Here is a 12,273-nt window from a genome sequence, read left to right as displayed (position 1 = left end):
CAGTCCGGGTCTTCCCAGGGTGTCCTGACAGGGAATCTGAAGTCAGGGCTGTTAACTCTGCACATGCCAGAGCAGGGCAGTCACCCGCAGGGAGACTGAATCTCGCTCCACTCGTCTCTCCCCTGAGGGCAGTGCAGGCTGTTTCCATTCTCCCCCATGGGCTCCTTCAGGTACATTTGAAGCGTATCGAACATGCGAAAAACAAGATCCATAGGAATTACAAATTATACCTTGAAAATAAACTACTTCAAAAAAGACTGTTTGTTTCTAGAATGGCCCCAGGTTCAGTTTAGCAGGTACTGTTTTGTTCTGTGTAGCCATTCTTAGGTACGGTGTGCTGGGATGACAGACAGACAGACAGCAGGGAAGCAGGAGAAACGCTGCCCAAGCCACGGATATGGAGGTCACTTGGTGTTGGAGACACTTCCCAAGATAACTGTGTGAAAAAGGAGTCCCGATCTTTTTTCGTTTTCTGTTTTAGACCATCAGTTATGGCTGTAGGGGAAAGGGCCTTGGAGCTAGTCCTCCTGGCCTCACTCGGGTGGCCCTTACGAGGGCGGTGGAGCCTCCAGGGTTCCACGGAGCAGAGCTTGTAAACCAGGGAATTCTGATCTCATCCGCTTGGATTTCGGTCTAGTGGGAAGCAGGCACATTGGACATGAGACAAGATCCTTAACAACATAAAAGAAGTCCAAGTCCAGGGTTGCCCGTAACATTGGAGAAATCCTGCGTCTGTACTTGGTTTGCTTCCCGCCCTTACCTCTGCACACGATGGTACTTGGTATCAGAGTCACAAGGAATCTATGAGCTCTGATTCACACGAGAACAGCTGGTATGGGGCTGGGTTAATGTGACATGGAGGTAGAACTGCTGTGCTTTTTTCTCTGAAAATGCTGAAATGAAAAATATAAATATGCTATTGAAAATAAAAACTTAAAGTGAGATCAAGGAAAAAAAAATTGAGGGGCACCTGGGTGGCTCAGTCAGTTAAGCATCTGGCTTTGGCTCAGGTCATGATCCCGGGGTCCTGGGACGGAGCCCCACGTCGGGCTCCCTAATCAGTGGGGAGTCTGCTTCTCCCTCTCCCTGCCGCTTCCCTGCTCTTATGGTCCCAGGTAGGGCTTTTGTGCAAGTAAGGTATTGAGGACGGTACGTCCACTGGCATGATCAACTAAAACACAAAGGGGACCCCAGGAACTATTTTTAGTTGACTGTTTATATGATTACCTAAATATGGAGTCATTTTTTTTTTTCCCTTTGTGAATTTTATGACCTTTGGGACGAAAGAACTAAATATCTTTGTTTGGATCACTTTTCTTCCAGGCTGACTTAGACCCTCAAAGACCACCAAGACCCGAAGTAAAAATCACGAGCCCGCAAGAAAACGAGAACGAACAAAACAAGGACTATGCTGCCGTAGCATAGACGATCTTTAAGAAGACAGTGTATTGATCATCGGGAAAATGAAGGGCTTATAACACGTGGCTATAACTAAGGATAGAGTCACTGCTGAACATAATGTGACAATATGGTTGAATGCTGCAGACGGAATTCTAAGATTAGAGGCTTCATGGACAGGCTAGATGATTTTGAGTAGCTACTAAAGGAGAGTGGCTTCTTTTCATGGGATGTGTCTGTAAAAGTCATTTAGAAAAATTAAGAGGGGTAGAGGGGCCTGTTGCGCGGACGGCAATCGGCCACTTGTCTCGGTAAGCCATGAAAAAGGAAGACCACGCCCATCTCTACTTCTCTGTACATTTAGAAGTGAGGTTAGTAGAGGGGAGCTTGTTCTGAAGCACTTACCTAGGAAGGCATAGAATTATAGAGACGATAATAGGAAGGCATGTACTATTTTTTTTTAAAGCAATAAACTCTTGCATAAACAAATTGTAATTTAGTTTCAGAGACGGCAGTAGATTCCTGACTTGTTGACCTTCCTTCCTTTCTTCCTCCTGATCCCAAATCCGTCTCCCAAGAATTAAAAAGAGCACATTTTGGAAGGAGGCAGTCTCCATGCAGTGTGTTAGTGATTCATTTCCGCACGCCTCTCCCTCAAGTGCTTCGGGTTTTAGTCCTTACGGCTTTGATGACACACTCAGGAAGGGCTTTCGTGAGTGAGCCCGGTGGGACGGTTTATAAGGTCTGATACCCGAGGGTTTTCATGGGTCTAGTCTACCTTTGCCGAGAATACCCATCTCTTCTCCATCCTGTTACTACATTAGAAAACTCAATATTGGCTAGTCTAAAGGTTGAATTCTCTCCAGTTTTTTAACAAAAGAGCAAAAAACCAAGAATGCATTTGACTTGCTTTTTAAAAGCCTTATTTCTATTAAGATTAGCCTTGTTATATTTTTGCCCTTAGGGATATCAGCAAAGGTTTATTTTAATGGCCGGTTATAGTTAGACTTCCAAGCAGATTCCTTCCTATATAATTAGAAGTCTTCTGATAGAAATTGTTGAAAAATGTTTAAATTGTCATGATGAAACCAGTTTCTTATTACAATTTTGTGGGCTAATTAAATGAACTCATACCTTGTTAGGTATATATGGGGAAAGACATAATTGTATTAGTTTTCTGAATTTTTAAGAGATGATGCAGATCTTCCTCAAATATAGAAATTATATATTTTTCTCATATTAAAGAATATTTTTATTAATGATGTAGATGTTACAAATTTGGAAGGAAACTTCTAGTGCTTTTGTAGAATTCATTATTAATCATAAGGTTAAAAGATTTTCTTCCCCTCCGGGTTTCATAACCAACCATTTAGAGTAAGGGTATTTATATCAAGTACTTAATAATACTACAGAAAATGAATGTTTTTTTTTTCCTAGCAGCTATTTTAATATTTTCTACAAATAAGAAGCATAAATGGAGACAATAATGTAATAGTATTGGAAAAGAGATGGTGTTATAAGGGTATGTTGATCTGGCAGGTAGAGTTGTAAGTGGGGGGTTCTATATTTCCGGTATAAAATCTAGATGGTGCTTTATAACAGGTAGACTTCTTTGTTCAAAGGGGACGATCTGAAACCCTGTAGACTGGAAGCAACACTCTTGAGTCGCTAGGGAAATAGACTAGCTGGTTTTTTGATGTTAAATTCCCATGCCATTACTGGGCCTGGGGTTAATGATGTTAAATAGTTTATAGAAATCAGGAATTAAATGCAAGAAGTTATAATTAATTTTCAAGGTGATTCTTGCACTTTCCTTCCTTGAATGAGTTTCTCTTTTTTCCTTCTTTAAAAGAGCTACATTGCTTTTTTTTCTTCCATTCCTCATTATACCATAAACTTAGGTTTTCAGGACCTTTTTACAAGTCATCTCAGTGAAGCCCAATGTTGTTTTACATGAAAAACAAAAGATACAAATGCTTTAAGAAGACCATGGACCATAGTAACTGTAGCAAAAAATGGAAAAGTCAGGAAGTAATTCTTGTCTTGGATGTGCATTTTTACCACTTGTTAACAAGATGTAATTGTGACCTATCTTGAGATGGACAACAGCTCATCCCCTGAAAACACCTTGTAAACATACACCACTAAAAAAAAAACAAAAAAAAAAAAAAAAAAAAAAAATCTGTCATTGAACCAAGGAAAGCATCATTCACAGAGAATGGGGAGCGTGAACACCATTTTGAAGATGACATCAGCATGAGGAAGGAAAGCTGATCTCTTCCCACATATGGACGTGGTCTCTGTGGGCGTCATGGTCTCCGTGGCAGGCGAGCTGCACGAGTTGAGCCGGACTCACGGACAGATCTGAAGAGCGCTTATGTAAGCAAGCAGAAGAGATCCTGGTGTGGTGGCACGGAGTGTTTCCAGGAGCGAGGATGCTGTGACAAAATCCTCTAACTCTAGTGACTTAGCCAGAGGAAGGCTTCGCCGGGTCAGTCCTTCATGAGGCTGTGGGTACAGACCCCCTACCTAGTTCTAGTTTTATGGAACTTGTTTCTCAAGCTTAACTGGGGGTTAAGACATTTGTAAACAACCAGTTTCTTAATTGAATGGGAAGATTAGAGATTTGCAGAGCAAAATACAGATTTTTAGCTGTCTAGTTACACAACAGAATATTATGGCTATATGATAACTTTTTACTCATTGTTTTTCTCTGTAGCCACAGAATGCCTTTCCATTTATGAAGGCATTGCTTTTCCCCTTAATGTGTTTTGGGGGATGTTCGAATGCCAACTCATGGGAAGAGCAGGATAATCTCATCCTCCTGTTTCATTCTGAGAGTGTTGGCTCCTGCTGTGGCCCGTAAAGTCAGAACCATCCACATGCCCATGGCCCGGAACCCGTTAGCTAGCTCTGTGGGCTCCTGGTTGTGAAGCCACACTAGTGCGAACGTAATCTTACTAACTTCTCCAGCATATAGCTCATAATCTGGCATCCTGGAGAATGTCGCTCATATAGCTCATAATCTGGCATCCTGGAGACTGTCGCTCAATGACCTATCTTCTACAATAAGGGATAAAGTTCATTCCCCTAGGAAACGTCTGTGGCCATAGAACATCAGGAAGCTTTCTTTACATTATTAACAGACCCTCCTAAAAAAATTCGCTCAGTCCTTTCCTTGTTGCTCAGTCAGTGGTAACTCGAAATTTTTAAAAGCAGATTAAATTACTAAAGGGAAAGCATCCCATGTGAACTGCTGCCAATCTGAACAGAAAGAGAATGTATAGATATTCACATCTGCATATCAAATACTGTACAGATGCACTCGCACACTTTAAACCAGTGGACGGGCCCCCTCAGGCACAGCGTTACTAATAGAACAAGCCTCTTCTGAGAGAAGCAATGTGTAAAAACACACGGAGAGGAAACGCTAAGAAATGATCTGTATCATGGTGCTTTAAACTTGTTTCCTTCAGGCTTTAAGAGCTTTAAAGTTTTCCAAGTTAGAAAGCTTCCAGAATTTTAATGAAAAATTTATTCTATGAAGGGGTGATTGCAGATAGACAGACAGATGATAGATCATCTTGTTTTCCTGACCTAACGACAGAGTACAAACCCTCAGTTCTTAGTTACCAGCCTTAACTACCCTATGCTTTAGCTGTGGAATATTCCACACCAACAGTGGCTCTGTCGGAAGGTTTATCCCTGTGAGTGACTATGCGAGCGTGATTTACGGGAATGCGTAGAGAACTCTCTTTGGAACCTAGTAGCCAGGTTCGCTACAAATAGAATACAGGACTGACTTACTATTCCACAACTTGATCCATGATGTTCTAGCTCAGGGCAAAAGTTTTGTAGGGTCCTTGAGTGACTGTTGTGTCCTCGAGTGGCAACACTTTCTTGTTTTCTCTGCACCCCCCCCTTCTTAAGGTTATTCTGTTTTTCTAAGGTGACAAGTACCTGCAGTTCTTTATTATTAAATATCGGTCTTGTAAATACTCTAAGATTCTTGCTTTCCAGAAATTGTCCCAGTGTGGAAGTGGGTCTGATTTTTGTCCTCCCCACGTAAAGTTTGCGTATTTCCTACCATGAACTCTGAAGGACTTGGAGAGAGCATGAAAGTATGTGTCTCGTGGTTGTGAAGAAGGAAACCTTGCTTTGGAAGAGGTAGGACATCCTGCAAACTATGGGGCATCAGGAGAGGATTTTCAGATGTCTGGATAACCGTAAAGCGTTTGTCAAATCAGGAGGTCGGTAATGGAGCTCCTTCGACTTAAGCCAACAACAGACTTCGCTTCAATCTACGAATGGACCGAATGAATTCTCTGTAGTTTCTCTGTAGTCGATCAGATTAAACCACACAGTCTCACTGAGTGACCGAGTTATTGTCGCAAATGTCATGGCAAGTGGGAAGACAGAATGACCGTAGTCTGTTCAGAAGTTTGGAGAAAACTCACCCCGGTTTTTGCTTCGCTGCTTCTTTTGTGCCTTAAATCCTTACTATGTACAATGATAATGGGTGATTATTGATGTTGTAAGTAAAGGTTAAGTTGCGCTTATCATTTTTATGTAATTTATATTTAGAACTTCTCTTTGTAAGGAAAATGATTTGTGCTTTGATACAAATTAAGAGCATTAGTTTTTTCAAAATTTCTGTATCCGTGCTCATTCTGAAATATGAAAGTTTACTGTTTCCTCTTGAGTAAATAGATCTTTGTTTTATTTAACTAAAATGCGTCTGGCTTGTTTTATTGCTTGTTTATGAGGTTGTGTGGTTGATATTTCATTTATCAGTTCTCTACATGACGTTTTTCACAAATGCAGTACAAACTTTTTGATTTAAACCATGTGGGAATTCAACACACCAAACGATACTTCTGTTTCTTTTTGGCATGGGTGTTAAGCTTTATTATGTACAGAAAAATTGTTTACATCTTCATAGACATGTTGTTTAGTTGATGAAAATTTCAGGTATATTAAAAAAAAACATTGTTTTTCTTTTATGAAATGGTATTAGGGAAACACGGATCCAAAGTTCCCCTTATGCAATGAATAAAGATCTCTTTAAAAACAGAACAAATTGCTCAACTTACACATATTTTGTGTAGATATACTTATGGGAATAAACTTACAATTATTTTTTAAACTTACAATTTTACAGAGGTCAGCTAAAATCTGGGTTTTAGTTTGTGGGCGAGTCACCTCTTTCCTTCTACTGAATGAAAGTCGTTTCCTGTTTTCCCTTCACGTTTGAGAAACAAAGGTCGTTAAGCACAAGCATTTTGCTCTCTTGATTTGTAGTAACGAAATATGTGGGTTGGGGGTATCGCAGCTGAGGAGAGTACCGCTTGAGCAGTTGACCCAAATATTTCTGTTGTTCCACGAGAGTGAAAAAGGAAACCTCACCAACCAAGAAGTCTTCTGGATTGCCACAGGCAAAACTCTTTCCACCCTTCCCATCACCAACAATGACTGTCTTTACTACAAGGTATTGTATACAGTGACTAGCCATGCACCACCTATAAAATTCTTATTTATGAAAATAAATATACAGCTTTTCTGCAGGTTTCCAGGTGTTTAAGGTTTCCTAATGGGACCTTAATCTATTCAATATTTGTACAGATCTCTCAAGTTCCCTCACAAACTCAATCTTCCCCTGAAGACACAAAAGATGCAGAGATATCCTGCACTTCTTTTTCATTTATTATTGGTTTTATTATTGGTTTCATAATAACAAAAATGGCTTTAAAATGCAAAACAAAACAAAACAAAACCCAACAACCATCAAGTTTAAAACTCAAGGCAAAGCCCCTTGGTTTCACTGTATTTGTTCTTTGTGGCTACAAAAGCCTGAGGATTACTGCGGCTCTCCCCCCACTCTGGCTGCTGGTTTATTGGTTTCTCTTCCTTCTCTTTGAATCTTTGTGGTTTGCCTGAGCAATCTCATGTGCGGTCATGTTCATCACAGCCACTTCCGTACTCGTGACTCCCAGATCTGGGTTTCCAGGTCAGCTGTCTTCTGCACGGGAGCTCCAGACCTGGGCGTACAACTGTCCGTTGGATACCCCACCGTTGCCTCTAACCCATTCCATTTTCTTAGAAATACATTTATTTAAAAAAAAATTTTATTGCTTCTGAGAGTGGCCAGCGGGTCAGGGAAGAAGCAGCAATGTATTAATGTATTTCTTCTTCTTCTTCTCTCTCTTTTTTTTTTTTTTTAAGTATTTTAATTCCAGTATAGTTACCATTCTGTGTTGTGTTAGTTTCAGCTGTGCAGCATATCAATTCAGCATTTGTATACCTGACAGTATGCCCACCACGGTTAAGTGCAGTTGCCCTCTGTCGGTCGCCGTACAAAGTTGTAACGGTCTTACTGACTGCATTCCCTACGCTGTGCTTTACGTCCCATTAGCACTGTTTATTGAACAGACTGTCTTATCTCCCATCGATCTATACTGTCGATCTAGAATGTCCCTAAAACACATTCTTGGGCCAAGATTGGAGGAGAATCCTATTATGGCCTGAGTTGGGTCCCCCCGCCCCCCCCCGGCCCCAAATTTGTATGTGGAAACCCCAGTGTGATTGTATCTGGAGATAGGGTCCTCCTGGAGGCACTTGGTTACAGCAGGTCATAAGGATGGGGCCTGAAGCTTTAGGACTGGTAGACAAGAGACACGCGTGTTTCCACTCCCTGTTTGCCCACACAGAGGAAAGGCCACATGAGGACACAGCGAGAAGGCAGCCCTCTGTCTCCCTCTCCAGAAACCAGACCCACCAGCACCTTGATTACAGACTTCCACCTCCAGAACGGTAAGAAAGTAAGTGTCTGTTGTCAAAGCCACCCCGTCCGCGGTATCTCATTACGGCGGCGGAGAGGACGGAACCACATCCCTTCCTGCTGGGTCCTGATCGTGTAATGGATTGGATGTGTTTATTTATTTATTTGGTCAGTGAATATACAAGAGAAAATTCTCACTCAGATCTTTTATTGTCAACCAGTTCTCTTGACGCTCAAGGTAACATTAATTTGTGTCTTGTCTTAGGCACACTTGTTTTCTAGGCTTCTGCTCATGAGCCCGGTTCCTCTTAGGAGTGTGAGAGGCTTTCTTGGTGGGGGCGGGGATCCAAGGAGGCCTGCCCAGGGTCGAGCGCCCCACTAGAATCTGGGCATTGCTTCTGCACCGATGTGGGGACTACTCTTGAAAGACATGTCCTACTCCCTGCTTGATGCCTTCCCTTTTCTCAAACTTTTGGATATGATCTCTACCTCTCTTTCTCTCTCTCTCTTTTTTTTTTTAAGATGTGACCTCTTGGGGCAGGAATGACTCAAGTGTTGGAGGTACTCAGCTCTCCTTGTGATCGTGTATTCAGTTCTTGTGTTCACAGATGAAGGAAGCATGTTTGTGACAAAGGCCTATTTGTCTATTTGTAGAGGAAGGTCTGTGTCCATAGATTGGCCTCATGTTCTGCTTTCCCTCTGTTTTTCTGGGGCTCCTTATGCTGAAACTTCACTTTTAAATAATATATAACTTATAATAAGAAGGGATGTTTGGTTGCACGAACCCTCTACTCCACTAAAACTGTCTTGGCTCTTTACTGATCTGTAGATTATTATAGGCTAAACTTGTCAGGATCTGTGAAAAGCTCTGCTGAGATTTTGATTAAATCTCTATAGATCTTTATAATATTGAGATAGCCATAAATCTGAAACTTTCATTTATCTAGGGCTTTTAAAAAAAGTTAAAAAATTTGCATACATTTTACTGGAAAGGACTTGAACATTTTTTTAATGTATTTATTCCCAGAGAGTTTGTAATTCTGTGGCTATTGTGAATTGAATAGTTTTTTAAAAGTTATGCTTTCCAAGGATATATTCATGGTGCTGAGAGATGTCACTATTTTCTATACTAATTTTGTATTTAGCACCTTGCTGAACTCTCTTTTTAAAATCAGTCTGTAAGTTTCGGTGGGATTTTTAATGAAAACTATAATGTTGCCTACAAAACTAAGGGGGGTGGGGTTATGGACATTGGGGACATATGTGCTTTGGTGAATGCTGTGAAGTGTGTAAACATGGCGATTCACAGACCTGTACCCCTGGGGATAAAAATATATGTTTATAAAAAAACAAAACAAAACAAAACAAAAACTAACACTGGTTTTTTTCTGTTCCAATCCTAAAATACATTTTTTTCTTTCCTTATTCTTCTTGAACTAGCTAGGGTCTCCAGCACGTCTTGAATGGAAGTGGCAATAGTGGATATTTTTGTCTTTCCCTGACATTAAGGGAATGTTTCTGGTAGTTAACACGAGATGTAACATTCGTTCATATTTTTGGTAGGTAACTTCTATCAGGTTAAATTTCTCTTTCACTTGTAGTTTCCTAAGAGGTTGTTTTATTTGCAAACTCTGAAAGGATGAGCTATGAACGATTTTTTTTTAAAGATTGTATTTATTTATTTGACACAGTGAGCAAGAGAGATCACAAGTAGACAGAGAGGCAGGCAGAGAGAGAGAGAGGGGGAAGCAGGCTCCCTGCTGAGCAGAGAGCCCGATGCGGGACTCGATCTCAGGACCCTGAAATCATGACCTGAGCCAAAGGCAGAGGCTCAACCCACGGAGCCACTCAGGCGCCCTTAATTTCTTTAGTGGTTACATGCCTAACAGATTTTCTGTTTATTGAACCAATCTGGCCATTTATATTTAGTTAGAAAATTGTTCATTTCCTTCAAGTTTTATGTTTGTTTGCCAAAGCTACTTATAGTAGTATTTTCAAACATTTAAAAACTCTTGTCCACATGTTGCCATGTTCTCTCCCTCTTTTTTTTTTTTAATCTCTAGCGTTGCTTATATCTCTTTTTTCTTTCCTGTTCATTATCACCAGATGTTTGTTTTTATTAATGTTTTTTAAAAATACCCCATTTTCTGACCCTCCGTGCTCTATGGGTTGCATCACTGCTCTCCATTCTTTTCACTAGGATTTCCTTCCCGCCACTTTCTGTGTGTTTCCGGTGACGTCTCAGGGCGAATGCCTTGCTCATCACACTTTGGCCTGGTTCATACCTAACGCGTGCTTTCGAAGCTGTCCAGTTGCCAAGATGTGCCCTATTACCTGTAAGTGCGGGTTCCGATATAAGCTATTTTTTTATTGTCATTTGGCTCTTTGTCATTAAGTTTCCCTTCTCTTCTCCACCGACTCACAGGTCAGTGGGGGTGGGCAGGGGGATGCTGCTGGCGCCCCGCCCACAGCCCGTTTCATGGGGCCGGTGCACCGCTCCGTCCAGCGCTGTGCGGGCTGCCTTCCTCTGAAGAGGTCCGACAGAAGCGATCGTGGGGGTTCCCCTTGCACAGGGACGACCTGCGGCCAATGACCCACCGACGTGCGAGGAAATCGCGTGAGCCCCGCCCCGCCCGCCCGCGTCTCAAGAGGACACCAACTCCACGTGCAGTTTCCGCTCCAGACCTCCCTGGGGGATCAGGCTAGGCTCGGTGGGGCTCCCTCCTTGCCTCACTTTCCCCTCCGCTCGCTCCCACACTTCTCCCTCCCCCTGTCCATCCTACCCGAATCCCCATCTCAGGTTCTGCCTCTGGAAGATACAACCCAAGCTGGGGGATACCGGAGCAGCATGGCTTGGGAAACAGATTTCTCGGGGGGAATTTGGGCCATGGAGACCTCAGCAGTGGGCGTCCCACCCCTGGAGGTAGGTGGAGGTTTGATAGTCTCCGCGGTACTGTGTCATCTGCAGTAACGTCGGAGGGCGTGTAGGGGGAAGGGGACACACGCTCTGGGGCTATGTCTCTGGGATTTGAGAGGTCCACGGGGGAAATGGTTATGCTGGGGAGGACGGCTGGAATTAGGTTGCTCTTGCTAAGTGCTCTTTGACACTGAAGAAAGAAAATGACAGGCTCAGATCTGTTAGTGATTGAAAGCAGAATATAAACTTGCAAGGGCCTTATCAGCAGCATTTAAAAGAATTCATTCCTTCGATGTTCCAAAGCAGATAGAACTGCAGACCAAACCCAGGATATAATAAGAGAAGGAGTCAAAGAAGGCTGAATTCTCAGCCTAGGCAAGTCCCCTATGGCAATGCGAGGTCCTTAAATTTAGGGGAAGGATTAGGAACCCAAGACTTCGTGTGGGATCCTCTGGGTAGGTGCAGTTGAGAACCTTGAACCCACTCTAATTTCTCCTGAACCCTCTGGATCTGAAGAACTCACTCCCTATCACTGGAAATTTGAGCCCTCTCCCCTTCCTGAATACCCTGCAGCGGTCTCATTCAAGGGCAGACCGTTTACTAGACTGTGCTGACCATCTTGCGAGAACCAGTACAGCATGGCCACAGGGAGGATGTTAGATCAAGAAGGGAAGAGTATACAGCTGGACGGAGAGCTCGCCAGCTCGGAGACATGCCCTGATGACACAAGACTGGATTCCCCAGCACGGACCCTAGGAAACAGTTCTCATATGCTCCTGGAGTAGCTCTGGGAAGATTAGAAAAAGCACCGGTTCCAGTTAAAGGAAGTATATGTGTCAGGCGGTATGATCGGCTATGGAGGAAGAGACAAAAAATCGCTTGATGTGAGCGAGCTAGGATAAGTCTCCTGTGTAAGACAGGAAGGTGTTAGGAGAGCTTGGAAGATACGCCACTTATTAAGGCAACAAATGCACTGGTGAGCTCCAGCATTTTTTAGGAGCTGAGCCGTAGCTCTATTTTGTAGGCTGGAATGGATGGTAGGAGATGCTGTTGCAGAACTGGGCTTTGTAGGAACAGTAAAGAAGATGGGGTCCCAGAATATATGTAACCAAAGCAAAGTTGGGGGAATTACTGTTATGGACAGCAGGATTGGATTGGGACCTGCAGGGCCTGGCTTTGT

General features: G+C 42.6%; 1 protein-coding gene across 3 annotated transcripts in view; it reads left to right on the top strand.

Moving 5' to 3' along the window:
• DCDC2 (doublecortin domain containing 2) overlaps positions 1-6,131 on the top strand; it is a 134,641-nt gene extending 128,510 nt beyond the window's left edge. For all 3 annotated transcript variants that reach the window (XM_059399541.1, XM_059399542.1, XM_059399540.1), the window contains exon 11: positions 1,324-6,131. In XM_059399541.1, coding sequence (XP_059255524.1) covers positions 1,324-1,425 — 102 coding nt within the window. In that variant the 3' untranslated portion in view covers positions 1,426-6,131. The remainder of the gene's footprint in view (positions 1-1,323) is intronic.
• The last annotated feature ends 6,142 nt before the right edge of the window (positions 6,132-12,273 follow it).

This window comes from Mustela nigripes, chromosome 5 (genome assembly GCF_022355385.1).
Source record: "Mustela nigripes isolate SB6536 chromosome 5, MUSNIG.SB6536, whole genome shotgun sequence".
NCBI classification, from domain to species: Eukaryota; Metazoa; Chordata; class Mammalia; order Carnivora; family Mustelidae; genus Mustela; species Mustela nigripes.
Note: the sequence above shows the minus strand (reverse complement) of the source record. Positions and strands in the feature narration are given on the sequence as shown.